The 15,471-nt window shown below is 38.1% G+C and overlaps 1 protein-coding gene across 1 annotated transcript; it reads right to left on the reverse strand.

Annotated features, from left to right (window-relative positions):
* Positions 1 to 8,804: 8,804 nt before the first annotated feature.
* LOC149833084 (early nodulin-like protein 8) lies at positions 8,805 to 9,859 on the reverse strand. Its single transcript, XM_090012706.1, has 2 exons — positions 9,521 to 9,859; positions 8,805 to 9,400 (listed from the first exon to the last, which is right to left on the reverse strand). Exons 1-2 carry the CDS (start codon positions 9,708 to 9,710, stop codon positions 9,024 to 9,026), a joined length of 567 nt encoding a protein of 188 aa, XP_089868832.1. The 5' UTR covers positions 9,711 to 9,859; the 3' UTR covers positions 8,805 to 9,023.
* Positions 9,860 to 15,471: the final 5,612 nt, after the last annotated feature.

The following is a 15,471-nucleotide window of genomic DNA, read 5'->3' on the forward strand; positions in this document are numbered from 1 at the left end:
TGGATCCCACTAGGACTTGATCAGGCGTGACACTGACTGCTCTTGAACACGGGTCTTGGTCCAATTTTAACATGTCATGATATTTTTTAGCCAAAGAAAAATTGGGATAGGCTCCATGAGAGAAAAGGATTGGACACTGTTGGCTACCAAATGCTACTGCATAAAATATGATCCTTAACGCCACCAGGCTCTATGCATAATAAGCATTGGATTAGTTCTCTTGACTTCTCTTTTTTGCATGTCTTTCAGCTACATTTGTTGGATTAGTTCTCTTGACTTCTCTTTTTTGCATGTCTTTCAGCTACATTTGACATCAATAACCGAGTTACGATCTAGAGCGAGTTACCTGTAGGCAACTTGCTTTTTCGCACCTAAGTGCAGAAGCAACTTGATCACTATAAGGACTTGTTCTCCCATCATTTTTGTCTACATGAATGAATAGAGATGAGGTATTTGCTTCATGATACATGTTAACATTCTTCTTGTACTCTAAATAGACAGGAATAGAGAAATAGGACTCGTAGGATAAGGCTTGGTGATCATGATATGTTGACACTCCCCAAGAACGAATGTTGCTTAATGGTGCGGTCTTGCAGACAGAATAATGTTTGAAAATTTCATGTTACTTGGGCAATTCTCCTGTTTACAATATCGAGAAATATTAAGCAGCTCTCTCTCTCTCTCTCTCTCTCTATATATATATATATATATATATATATATATATATATATATATATATATATATGTTTCTCACTTCCCTTTTCCTTTTCCAACACATTTCTCGTTTCCGTTTCCCTTCCTGGCAACCTTGGTTTAGCCAAACTCACTGAATCTACTTTACGAATTTAAACGATTTCTCTATGAACCTAACCACAAGTGGCTCGTCTCATTTCCTTACCCTTTATGAGATTCAAATGAGTTGTGCCAGATGCTAAGCTAATGGTTGGGATATCAAAGAAATCCCTCGTGTGAACGAGTGAATATTTTCTTTCATATACGATGGAAGCCTCATCACTATGATATGCGTATGCATTACTTCCTTACTGTGACCACCACATTGGGTACATGAAAAAAGAAAGAGATTCCTCTGGGACATGGTTGGCTCTTGGTTTTACCACCTTTATCGAAATTTTAATAGGAAAATATTAAAGGGCTGGCTCAAAACTCAAAAGCACTGCTCGCGTGCTCCCTATTGTCCAACTTTCCTTCGGCCACTCGCACATTTTAAATTTGCCAATCCTGACACAAGAATGCCTTTTGGATAAATAAATGGCCCTGCCAATACAAAATGACAAGGATTTCTTGTCCATTCATACTTTTACAAGATAGGTCATGGCTGTGCAAATAGTAATAAGTTATGTGTTTATGATATTAATCAATAACTAATCATACAGTTTAAGCCCACGTATATGTTAATGGTAATGAAAAATTGTGGAAAAATGTAAGCTTTCTTGAGTAACATAAAATGGTGCAAGTTGCAAACTTTACAGTTTGCAACTCATGGTGATAATAGCCTCAAATATCTTCTCTCAAAAATTAAAAATCCTCGAATATACTTCAGGTCCAAAGTATTCCAGTTGCATATTGTTAAAATAGACAAATTACATACTATAAAAAAATTTGGAAGAAAGAATAAAGTCCTAACAAACGACAACATATATGTTGCCCAATGCCCACAAGGGCTCTGTCTTCCTAACTGTTAAGATAAACGGGTCAAGTGATCCAAAGTCTAAGATCCGGCAGCTAGAAGCTTCCAGTGCATATCAGAAGGATAAAAGGATAAGTGTGTGAAGATGCTCTAGAAGAATCTAGCTCACATTAGGATGATACAAAAGTGGCGGATGAGAAGAAATTTGGAAAGATACAGTTGCCTACATAGTTGCCTATTCTTATGTATGAGACATCTCATAAATCCCTTGAATGTTGCAATGAAAATAGCAAGGGATTCCTAAAACTAATGACTTGTAAAATGTGGTGCCATGATATTTTAAAATAGAAACCAATCACCTCCGCACATTGTGAGACTGTGATTTTGTTTCTTGTGGATGTAGACAAACTAGTCAAACCACGTTAAGAGTTTTTTGTGTATTGCCTCCTCTTCTTCTTTGCTTTTTCTACGTCATCGAAACCAGCTTCCAATTGCTCGGAAATTCTCAGCAGTGGTCTTTTTTTTGGGTGTGTGTGTGCGTGTGTTTGTGTGTGTGTGTGTGTGTGTGTGTGTGTGTGTATGGTGAGCAAAAACAATTGATCAAGAAGTTGGTCAAACTGATGGTTGACGCCTGTCCACCATAGGGGCAAACCCATGCCATGCTCATGCTGCTCCTACTTGCTATCTAACTGAAAAGTCATACAACCTTGAGGCCTGATGCTATCTGGCAAGTGATACTATGGTTGTAGTTCCAAAAGATGAGACAGTTGTTGCCTTTTTTTAGGGAGATTGACCCATGCAATTTATCACATTACCCCTCCCCGCAGTCCAAAAACGAAGAGGGAGGAGGGTAACAAAAGTAATTGCATGGGTTAAGCAGCCAACCTTAAAAAATATCTATTGCTGGCTTTTTCTCTCTTTTTTGCTGTGGTGTTGTTAACATCTTAGTTTTCATCTTGACATCGTCACAGCTCTTCTCAGGTTGGCCTTGCTTCCACCATTTGGTGGAATGCTTTCGCATAGCTAGTGCCAATAAAGCTTGATCACACTAACTGCCTGTTGTGTTGATTGCAAATAGAGTCTGTGATGCACTCACGGGATCTCATTAAGTTCGTTGACGATACTTTTCTGGCTCAAGGTCCATAAATTAAAAACGGTGATCAGCAGAAATCAAATCAAGATTTCTTAGCCTGGAAACACTCAGATCAGTTGGCCTTTAGCAAATCAAGGCAACTGTCATTTTTTCGAAAGAGAAAGAAATATATATTGAATATAGTGGTATAGGATTACATTGAGTGGGGAGGTGATGAAATATCATAGCCCCTACCCGCAACTACAAAATAAGCCTGAAAACAAAAAAAAAAGACATTAAGAGACCACATCAGCTCTGCACGCCCCAATCCAGTTCAATGAAACTGATGGCCATTTGAGGCGAGCACTCACACCAATAGGGATGGCAGTGGACCGGGGGAAAGCGCCCCACCTTGCCCCGTTTGGACCGGGGATGAAGGGCATGAAACAGGGATGGAGGCGGGGATGAAGGTTAAAATCCATCCCTGTGCGAGGATGGAGGCCGGGATGGACTTACGTTTTTTCCCGTCCCGATCCCCGCCTTGCCCCGCCCCGCTCCATCCCCAATCCTTCTAAGGGATAACAATAGACCGAGGGGAAACGGGGCCCCACCTCGCCCCCGTTTGGACCCGGGATGGAGGACATGAAACGGGGGTGGAGGTTAAAATCCATCCCCGTGTGGGGATGGAGGCGGGGATGGAGGTTTGGATTTTGAAACGGGGCGGGGGTGGAGACCTTGTCCCCCGCCCAGGTCCATTGCCATCCCTACACACCAAGCTCCCATCGTAGATGATTGTAAATGCCCAAGGCAACTGTCAACAAGTCGGTGTTGACCCACATTTACCAGTGTGACAACACACCTCTATTGTGTTCTCACAAAGAGGTAGAGGTCGCAACAATAACTTCAGAGGACGTGGTAGGGGCGAACCTATGTTCTTTGAAAATAATGGTAATACTAAAGATGGGCACTCGTCTAAGTTATTTTCCAATTCTGCGAAAGAAGAAATCACAAATAAAATGTTTATATTATGACATGTTTTGTTTGATGAGTCACCTTTTTCTCTATGTTGGATCCAAAAATCTTGTTACTGATAAAGGAGTTTTTATGTGGTTGAGAAAATAAGGTAATGTTCACAATGAACAACAGAATGTGGTCCTTCAAATCTCACTCAAAGCCTTGTTCTACCACATTTGTCGTTACATCATGAAACTTGCCCTCAAATCTAGGTCTTGACTACCATAACTTTTCTCTTGATGATGAACCTAACCAAACAGAACTTGAACTTGAAACTAACCCAAATAATGGAGCATGTCAAATTGATGAAATGCACATTATTGATCCAGTTCAACCTGTTCCAAGTCATACCCATCCTATGATCATTCTCAAGAAGGGACTAGAAAACCCAAGGTCTACAATGTCTACAAGTGCCCTTTATGCCTAGGGTTCACAAGTGAAAGTTTCCAAGAACAAGAGTCGAGTACCAATGGTGAGGCTAGTAAACATGTTAGGTGGTGTGATGCCATGAAAGAGGAAAATGGAGGCATAAGAACTAAACTTGAACTCTTGTTGTTAATTCAGCTCACAACCTTGTAGGATGTAGATGGATTTACTATATAGGCATGCTGATGGAACTTTTGCTTGTTACAAGGCAAGGTTGGTTGTTAAGAGCTATAATAAATAGGGAGTTGACTATTTCAAAACCTTTAGCCCAGTCATAAAACCAACAATCATAAGAACAATTTTAATTATAGCCACTAGTCAAGATTGGGTCATATACCAATTGGATGTCAATAATGTGTTTCAGCATGGTTTCCTTAAGAAAGTGGTTTACATGGTTCGACCAATTGTTTTTTAAAACAAAAGATTTTCAAACTATGTGTGCAAGCTTAATAAAGCATTGGATGGGCTGAAGAGGACACAAGAGCGTAGTTCAATAGACACAAGAATATCTCTATGAGTTGGGCTTTAATGACTCTAAAGTGGATCTCTCTCTCTCTTTGTCGGAATGAAAATATACATCCTAATATAGGTAGATGATATTATTTTAACAGATAATTGTAATGATGAAATCCAGCATATAATTAAAGAATTTGGAAAGGGGTTTTCTATCAAGGATCTCGGGCAAAAACATTATTTTTTGGGAGTTGAGATTGTCTCAAATCAATATGGCCTTGCTTTGACTCAAAGAAAGTATATTCATGATTTGCTTTTAAAAATAAGTATGACAGAGCCGAAGCCATTGTCTATTGTTGCTTCAAATGTTACATTGTCTAAGTTCAGTGGTGAGGAACTTGAAAATCCCACTCAATAACAAAACACTATAGGGGCACTGCAATATGTAACCTTCACTAAACCTAACATTGCTTTCTCTGTCAATAAAGCATGCCAATTTATGCATTTTTCAACTCTGAAACATTGGTCTCATGTTAAACATATCTTAAGGTATCTAAACCAAACTATAAATTATGGTCTACATATACAACGATCCAAATCCTTGAAGCTTTCAGCCTTTTCAAATGCAAACTGGACAAGGTGTCCAGATGATAGAACGTCTACAAGTGGATATCTCACCTTTTATGGGCCAAATCTATTATCATGGAGTTCAGCAAAGCAACATACAATAGCTTGATCCATTACCTAATCAGAATATAAAGCTCTTGCAGGGGCAACCTAGAAGTAAGGTGGCCACAGTTAATGAAATATCTTTGAGTCTGCCAAGAGGAAAAACTTGTGTTGTGGTGTGATAATCTCAGGCCAACTTATTTAGCAGCAAATCATGTTTTTCATGCTAAAACAACATGTCGAAATTGATTACCATTTTGTGAGGAAAAAAAGCTTCCAAAGGAGAAATTGAAATCAGGTTTGTGGCATCAGGTCAGCAAGCAAACATACTTAACAAAGTTTTTCTAGGGCCAAGATAATGTTCAGTAAGAGACAAACTCTATCCCAATATAGAGATTGGCTTGATGGGCATGTTAAGATAAATGGGTCAAGTGATCCAAAGTCTAAGATCCGGCAGTTAGAAGCTTCCAACACATATCAGGAGGATAAGAGGATAAAAACCCATGAAGATGATCAAGAAGAATCCAGCTTACATAAGGAAGATAAGGTGGCAGATGAGAAATTTGGAAAGATACAATTGCCTACACAGTTGCCTATTCTTACGCATGAGACGTCTCTTAACTCCCTTGAATGTAGCAATAAAATAACAAGGGACTCCTAAAATCAATGACTTATAAAATCAGGTGACATGATACTTTAAAGTTTAAACAGAAACCGATCGCCTCCACAAATTAAGTGTGATTTTGTTTCCCCTGAACGTAGGCAAGCTAGTCAAACCACGTTAGGAGTTTTTTGTGTAGTCTCTTCAATTTCTCTGCGTATTGTGTTTGTTTCATACTCGTGCTCGTACTTTTTCACTAGAGGCAATCATGGTTTGTCACCTGATATGAGATGGTTATAACCAAGTCATGGTTAATGTCCCTTACCAAAAGGTTAGAGTTAAGTGTTCTCTCCAATGGGCAGTGAAGACCTCAAGAATTTTATCAACCAAAGGCCTGCCAATGTGTAATCCTTGATGAGGTCTCATCCCTTTGCCCGACAATAAAAAAAGAAAAAAACAACATATATTAGTGCACCGAGACTATGTCAAGAGTGGATTAGATCCAGTGATCGGGCCGAGTACCTTGCAAGCTACTTGGTCCAATCACTAGATGCCATAAGGGAAGGGGGGAATGGGTGGGACGCATTGCATCCATTCATGAAGGCTGGATATCTTTTCAAGGTACTCGGAAACGACTGGATCTGCTCTCCTATGTCAGGTGTGGTTCTTATCATCTTTCAAGGAAAGCATAGAAAGGGAACTGTTTATCCTCTATGAGAATCATACATCTCCTTCTCCTTTCAGATAATTCTCGTTCAACTTGAGTGATTTTTTGCTCATATAAACAGGCTTTTTTTTTTTGAAAGGCAAGCTGGGGTTAGTCTGACCCCACCAGTTATTATTCAACGTACCACTGGGTTTTGAACCTGCAACGTCCCACCACAAGGAGACGTGCACTGACAGATGGCTTCTCTAGGATAAAATCAAATTATTTGACCCACGGCAGCGATCGTCATTCTGCAACCTTTAGAGAGATGTCAGAACATAGTAACATACCATCCATTGCTGGGCATTCAATATCTAAGGATGGAGTTCTGCTAAGGAAATTCAAATATATTAATTCATATAGTTCTCTTGTAACTTTCATATATTTTATATTGATCATTAGATTGTATACATAGAAAGCCCTGAGGGGTTTGGCAAGTGGTGGGGGCCTTGGCCACTAGGTGGGTGGCAAAATCTGACACGACCCGCCAACCCGCTTCTTAGCCGGGTTCGTGTTTGGCTTAAACGGGTTCGTGTCGTAAACGGATCGACCCGCCTAACCCATTTATTAAACGGGTTGGGTTTGTGTTAGGGGTTAAACGGGTTGGGTTTGTGTTAGGGGTATGCCAACCCGTTTGACCCGTTTAATAAATGGGTTAGGCGGGCGGGTCAACCCGTTTACACGAACCCGTCAACCCGTAACTCATTTATATTTAAAATAGTTTTTTGGGATGATTAAATTTGTAATTCAAACTGGTAATCGTGTCGACCCGTTTTAAATATATACGACACTTTTAAATATTTAAAACCCGTCCTGGAGAGGTGACAAGACTAAAATTAAATGTCAGAGAGAGAAAGATGTGGAAAGTTAATCACAGAGGTGACAAGACTTGAGAGTAATAGCATTAAATGATCTCATCTGAAAAAAACGTTAATTTTTTTTAACATCAAATCAAACTAAAAATATAACTCTTTTTAATTTATTCTTACTTAAAATAACCCCTCTTCTTATTCTCTGCTTGCAACATCTTTTAACGGTGAGATATAATCGTGTCGGGTCGACCCGACCTGTTTATTAAACGGGTTAACCATGTTGGGTCGGGTTACCCGTTTAATAAATGGGTTGTGTTTGTGTTTGCCACATCCGATCCGTTTAATAAACGGGTTGAGTTGAGGTGTTCTGACCCGCCAACCCGTCAACCCAACACCATTGCCACCCATAGTGGTCAGACTTTCAGTCCCACGAGCCATCAGCTCCTTGCATTAGTGAGGGCAAGGGATAAGCCCTTTCTCAGTTGAAGCCAGGCAACTTCCTGAAAGCAGGGGGTACGCCACAGGTTCATACCTTCAGGACAGCGGCCGTAAGTGCAGCAGGCTTAGCCGTCGTGGCTAGGTCTTTAATCGCAGTTGTGGTTTTCCTGTCTTTCATAGAAAAAAAAAATTGTATACTTAGACCGAATGAAAAGAAATCTTAAAAAAAAACGGAAAAGTCGAGAAATTGCTTGGTACGAATCTTGCAAAGTAAACAGGTAAAAAGTAGGAAGATAGACGTGCTTTTCGTTGGCGTGCTACATTACAAAACTGCTGGGAGATTTTGGAAAGGGACAAATATGTCACTGCAGTAAATAGTTCAAGTTGTCTGATAAAGGTGCAACTTTCTCATGTCGAGACAAAAAGCCAGACAATTGCATTTGCATTAACCATGCTCAAAGTATCATTCTCATGCAGCGGTAGCCGTGGATGAAATTGTATGGCAAGTCTCTCTCTCTCTCTCTTAATCGGCATTGGGCTACAAAGCATATGCAAATCAGAGGCTGCAGAAAGTATTCAGAGTGTTTCCTCACTCTGGGCATTAGCTTTATTAAAATTGCTTGCCTGTGTGCGCTCAGAGAGAGAGAGAGAGATTCCTTCCTCAACCATTGAGCCATAACGACTTCAAAAACTTTCTGCAGATACTAAAATTGCTGAGCCGGTCATGCCTGGAGAGTCCAATAAAGTAAAGAAACTAAAGGCCGACAATAAGCCCTTTGGAAACCGTGTTCCGGAACCAATACAATTTTAACCATTAAAATTGACAATGATCTCTAGCTTGAAATCACAAAAGAAATCGGCTTTCCTCATAACCATCAAACGAAGAGCGAAAGACGATCAGTTAAAAAGTCCCAAGCACCAGACACCAAATTGCGCAATCAGAAAAGGACCCTGATATAGATAACCAACTAAAAACGTCCACCAATTTCATTTTCTCCACATCAACATTATTCTCTTAGATCAAACTACAAAGAATACTAATCCCAACTTCTTCAATTACATATAAGAAACAGATACTCTCAAAAATCAATATCTAATACCGGCTTACATATATATCTGCAAATGTTTACAGTCCCCACAAACAACAGAACTATATCTCCCACTTAAGGATTATGTTTTATGTTTTAACATAAGAGGAGAAAAGAGAAGAGGACTAGAGCCATAGTGTAAACAGATGCAATGGTCATTGCTGGCGCAGACAATGACGTCGATCCCGTCGGTCCGAAGACGGTAGGAGAAGAAGGTGAACTAGTATCAGGCAGTGAGGTTGGAGCAGAAGATGGGTAAAATGTCCCATTTGAAGGAACAGAAACTGCAAGCTTCTGCAATTTGAGGCAATGCCCATTGACCCCACTGGTGAAATAGAAGGTACCAGGGCCAGTAATATTGAACGCAGTGTTACCATCATCAAAATATGCTATTGGATTGGAGAGGTTGCAGATCTTGAATGCATCTTCTGTTACTTGGATCACTGAATCTTCACTTGGTGGGTACAGAAACACTGCAAGAAATCACAAGTTTCAATATGAAATCTAAAATAGGTTTTTCTCTAAAAAAGCTTGGAGAATGATCTGTGATTTTATAGAAAACCAAGTTGCAAAGGAAGGAATAAAAAACCTACAGAGAGAGTCACCAATGCTGAAGTTTTTCTGCGACCAATCATTGTAGACCTTTGGAGTTACTGAAGGTGGTGTTGCCCATGAATCTAGATCTCCAACTTTGAACAGGTAGCAGAGTGCTCTGCCTTGCAGAAATAGAAGAGAACACAAAACCCAGAATGTTCTCACATTTGGGTCTGCAAGAAATGCCATGTTTGATGAGAAGAGAGGATTCAGATCTTGTGAGGGATTAAAATCGGCAGACCCCTTGCCTATTTATACATATGACTCAACTTACGGTGGCTTGAAAAGATAAATTCTACTTCTGCCATGTAATGTTCAGAGCAATGATAGATTGGTCCACTCTCATTATGTCAGGTATTGGGTTTTTATTTCCTTTTGATTTGTTTTGTTTTTACAAAGAAAATCTCCAAAATGGCACCCAAACTTTTTCATAATTGAAAAAATGCACCCTTAATATTTAGAAACTTTTAAAAAAGGTATTTCGAACTTAGCTGCACTTCCTTCGAACCTTTCATGAGTCCAACAATTAGAACATATTCTTGGTCTTATACGCCAAGCTTCGCTTGGGGGCATGATGGACTAAGTGGGTATAGATTTAATATTTACTCCCTCAATTTTTTATTTGGGTAACTTACGTTTACGTCCATAATGCTTAAGACAAACGCTTACCTTTTTTAAAAAAATTGCACATGACCACCTACTCACTTTTACTCTCAGAAATTATTTGTTTAACCTTAACTATAGAGTAAAAAAACAATCTATAAAAGTAACATTTCAATAATATAAAAGAAAAATTAACCCGAGCTTTCTTCTTCGAGATATATATATATATATATATATATATATATATAACAAAAAATGGTAAAAGTGACATTTAAAGAGTTAACTGCAGTAGTTTATTTAAAAGTTAATTCATGCAGAACAATTTCTTTAAAAGTTAGGCGTTTATCTTAAATATTTGAATACTAAGGCGGCTGAGCTTCAATGTGTCATACAATAGGTACCTATATGTGTAATTTGCTCTATCTTAAGTATTTGAAAACTAAGGCAGTTAAACATAAATCTGTCATTCATTATAGACCTATATGTAAATTGCTTTTTTCATTTTGTTGTTCTTTTATCCTTAAAGTGTTCAACTTATAGAAATAAGACATCGATCTTTGTAGGAGAAGAAAGAAAAAGTGATTAATAAATTTTTAAAGGTCATATTTTGAAATATAATGTAAATTTAATGGCAAAACATAGAGGTTTTATGGATTAAGTATAACAAAGTTTAGGAGCATTTTTGTGAAGAATTTAAAATTTTAAAATATAAGTATATTTTTGAATTATATCGAAAGCCTAAGTGTCCTCTTTTTTTCTTTTTTTTTATTTCAAAAAATAAGTGTAGCTGAGATGCGTATGCTTAGATGGATGTGTGGAAATACAATAAAAGATAAAATTCGAAACAAGGAGATACGTAAGAAGGTAGACATTGCACCCATTGAAAATAAGATGAGAGAGAATCGTTTACGATGGTTTGGACATATTCGGCGAAGGCCTAATGATGCTCCAGTTAGAAGGATGGAGAAATGGAAAAATATATTAATTAAAAGAGGTCGCGGTAGGCCTAGGAAGACTTGGAGGGAAATGATTGGAAAGGATATGAATGCTTTGAACCTCACCGAGGACATGGCATTGGATAGAAATGATTGGAGGAGAAGGATTCATGTGGAAGACCCAAAATGATTTTCTTTGTTGGTTCATATCGTCGACCCCAATTGTTCTGGGATGAAGGCATAGTAGTAGTTGTTGTTATTTTTGATAAGCAAGCTGGAGGATAACACTGTTGGACCAAGGAACACACACACATGTTAGGATAGTGAGATGTAACCTAACCATCCTGCTATCTCATTTGATTTCATGATGATTGGAGGTGTGGTATAGAGTTTTGAGAAGGAATATAATGTTTCTTTTGTTTTCTTTTTTTTGAATTTATAACTCAAGAAATCACACCCTACACAATGACCTGGTCACGCTGGCTCAATCAGACATACCTATGGTCATCGTGCCGGCTGCGTAAAACTCTGAGGAAAGGACCCCTACCCCGGGCCTATGGTACACATTGGCTTGTGCAGAAGGGCAATGCTCATGAGGATCTAACCTCGACTGCCCGTCTAGCAGCCAAGGCCCCACCCCACTAGACCAACCCCTCTTGGGGTAATGCTTCCTTTTGGAAGCGTGTGAGACAGTTGGACAGATCTAGAGTTTTATGTTGAGTTGTGAAGCCAATAGCTTTGATGGCCCATGCTTAACAAGCCTGCCTCCATGTGGGGCAAGCGACTCTAAAAGGCGATGTAAGAGTCTCACATGGGATGTTTCAGGTGAGCTATAAGCTGCTGGAATTATTTAATTTTATCCATGAAGCTCACATTCTGGTGCAATTGGATTGAAGGGTGTCCAGTAAACCCAAATGTACACCTCATTTGGTGTAGATTGAGCTGCTGTATGGTTGGGAAATCTGCATAATCTTCACTTAAATGAAAAGAATAAAATAAGCAGATACAAAATAACAATAATGCTTCTCTCTCTCTCTCTCTCTCTCATTATTGAACATTATTAAAAATATAATTGGAATTTTCAATCAACACAACGCACAGCTTTAGTTTTTTTTATTATTATTATCAAGTTGGGGATAAGGGGCCTACAGCAAAAAAGTGCTGAGTGCCAAGTTACATAACCCAGTCCAGGGGTTTATTTTTCCACTGTACATGCTCCATTCCAAGAGGAATACAATCAAAATGAGTTTTTTTTTGTTAGTGAGGATCGGCTTTTGAATCATCCAATTACAATGCATAAGTATGATTTCATGAGCTTGAAAAATCAACAACCCACAATATATGATACTTTCTCTGCTAATAAAATCCTGTTTTTTGTCTAAAACACACGATCCAAAACCAAATGGGTTTAGCAGGAAATGGGTTTAGCACGGATCCATTACTCTATATATACATAGAGAGAGAAAGGCGTTAATTTGCATCAAAACCAAATTATGTTTACAGATGACATATCATTATTATAATTAGTTAGGTATAACAGCCAGCTGACATGTCTAGGCTATAGATGAGTCAAGTTTATATGAAACTTTTTATGATAACAAAACATTGATTAATAAACAACATGTACGTATCTAAAATAAAACTAATTTTTATAAAAATTAGTGTATAAAAAATTATTAAAACAAAAAAATACATTTTTATCACTTGTAATTGAGGAAGGCAAGTTATCGCAATTTAATGACCAAAACGTCGTAGGGGCATGACCTTTGGTAATGGTAGGTCGTGCAAGGTTGGCAATTCAGAACATTAAGAGAGAGAGAGAGAGCTTATTTGAAATGGTGACATATTAATTTTGTGTCTAAGTCAAATGCCCCAAAAAATTTATAATTCAACCCAAAGAATACATGATAAACGTGTCATTTGGAAAAAAGAATTGTAAAAGAGAAACCTTTGGCTCTCCACTACACATGCCTTTGCTTTTATAAAATTCATAATTATAATAAAATATATAAAGCATATTGTGGTCATCCAAATTCATAATTATAATAAAATATTAAATCCCAAAAGACCCATACCAATCTCCATAAGTATGGAGTATGGATTGGGTCAAATGGGGCAGTTTCCAGGTTTGCTTTAGGTCCACTCAACCATGCCGCTGAATCCCAGTATAATGGCCTAGCACGTACTTGAACCTAAGCATTCATTGAGGCTTGAGCACGGGTCAAAGCCCAAACTATAAATTGTGCATGATTTGGATCCAGGGTCTTCTTCTTAAGCAAGAGCAAAGACTTGGATCCATCTATCATGCAAAACCTTGACTCATTGTAATAGCACGACGACATTCTAGTAGTAAATAGACCTTGGTATGGTATGAAAGTTTGCCAGCCATCAGACCCAAAATCCGACCTAATACCTAGATTCCTAAAATTTTCACATTGGGTGGTCAATTGGACAGGTTTATATCAGGTACCTGACCCGACCCTAACTCAAATTTTCAAGTATGGGCACAAAAAATGCTGACTAGAAAAGTATTCAGGTCAACCCTAACCCAACCCAAGCGGGCCAGGTTTAGGCTATGATTTTTGTTGGGTACACGACCCAACCCAAATGTTTTATATGTATTTTTAGTAAAAATAACCTTCTGAAATGATACGTATCTGCGTTTGGGATTTTATTTCTGTGACCCGACAAAACCCGAACCCGACCATTTATTGTTTGGGCAAGTTTAGTACACTCTGATGAGTCAGGTACCCGACCCGTTGACAGCCCTATTCACATGAAACATCTTTCATCCAGAGATTTTACCGGGTTTAATTCTTGCTATCATTTACTTGGACCTGGACATGTTCCTACAGAATCCAGCTCCAGCCAAACCTGGTAACAGACCTCGAAGGCCGACTTTGGTTCAGACTGCAGACCAACCTGAGATCCGCTCCAGGCAGAAGCCGTGGAGCCATTGACAGGCCTGACAATTCATAAATTTGTTGGCTGGTCGCAAAAGTCCGTTTAAAGCACTTTTTTTAGATAGAACTTTGTAAAAAAAAAAACATTTTCCACAATAACAGCAAAAAACTTGTGTTTTTTAGAGAAAAGTTTAGAACAGAAATGATACATTTAGAGAAAAAGTACTTCTCAAAAAAAATCAAATATGGATTCAATTTTATCATATCTCAGGTTTTGATTACATTAATTCTTGAATTTGAATTCCAGTGTTCATGTACCTTACCTTGATTTTAAAGAAAAAGCATGTGACACACACAGACAGACGCATGTGACACACACAGACAGACGAGAGTTACCGGTTTATTAGATAGTTGGGAGGCTCACTTCATGGAAACTCGCTTTGGAAGAGCCATACTCTTCGCTTCCGAAACTTGATGAGAATTTTGATTCTCCCATGCTTCTTTTATGCTTTTCGCATGCTTTATCTATTCATTTTATATTTTTTCTCACTCTACTTTTTATGTTTTTTGTGTTTTCTCTCACACTTTACATTCACTTACATGTGTTTTTTTTAAATTAGCATTAATCTTTTTTAGATTTTGTTAAAATTTTAATTCTTACATTAAAAAATCATAAAATTAATTTAAGAATAGTCAATTTTATTTTAGTTTTTATTTGCATTCTATTTTGATTTCCATTTAATTCATATATTGTTTTTTTTATTTCTCGCTTCTTGCTTTCTATATATTTTAAAATACATAGCTTCTCACTTTGGGTGTCATTTTCTGCTTCTGCTTGTTAGTCAGGCAACCTTGGAACAGACAGATATACATGTATATCTTTTTTGTTTGTTTTTTAACTCATTTTAAAAGTCATTTTCTTCATCCCTTTTTTAATGCAAAAACTTTTCAATCATGTGTTAAATTATTTAATTTGTCTTTAGTCATTTCACATATTGCAAACTATGTGCCACAAATATCAGTGATATTCTGAAAGTATACAACAACAACAACAACTACGCCTTCATCCCAAAACAATTGGGGTCGGCGATATGAACCAACAAAGAAAATCATTCTGGGTCTTCCACAAGAATCCTTCTCCTCCATTCATTTCTATCCAATGCCATGTCCTCGGTGAGGTTCAAAGCATTCATATCCTTTCCTATCACCTCCATCCATGTCTTCTTAGGCCTACCCCGACCTCTTTTAACTATTATATTTTCCCATTTCTCCATCCTTCTAACTAGAGCATCATTAGGCCTTCGTCGAATATGTCCAAACCACCGTAAACGATTCTCTCTCATCTTATTTTCAATGGGTGCAATGCCTACCTTCTTACGTAATCTCCTCATTCCGAATCTTGTCTTTTATTGTATTTCCACACATCCATCTCAGCATACGCATCTCAGCTACACTCATTTTTTGAATATGATGTCTCTTGGCAGCCCAACATTCCGTACCATATAGTAA

The sequence above is a fragment of the Nuphar pumila genome, chromosome 7 (assembly GCF_984573655.1).
Source record: "Nuphar pumila chromosome 7, dmNupPumi1.hap1.1, whole genome shotgun sequence".
Classification (NCBI taxonomy): Eukaryota; Viridiplantae; Streptophyta; class Magnoliopsida; order Nymphaeales; family Nymphaeaceae; genus Nuphar; species Nuphar pumila.

What these genes read in the sequence shown, in the direction of transcription:
- LOC149833084 (XM_090012706.1), bottom strand. Translation starts at nt 9,710, where the DNA reads ATGGCATTTCTTGCAGACCCAAATGTGAGAACATTCTGGGTTTTGTGT. An exon ending in CAGCATTGGTGACTCTCTCT is followed by an intron (nt 9,401 to 9,520) that starts GTAGGTTTTTTA and finishes GATTTCTTGCAG; the next exon opens with TGTTTCTGTACCCACCAAGT.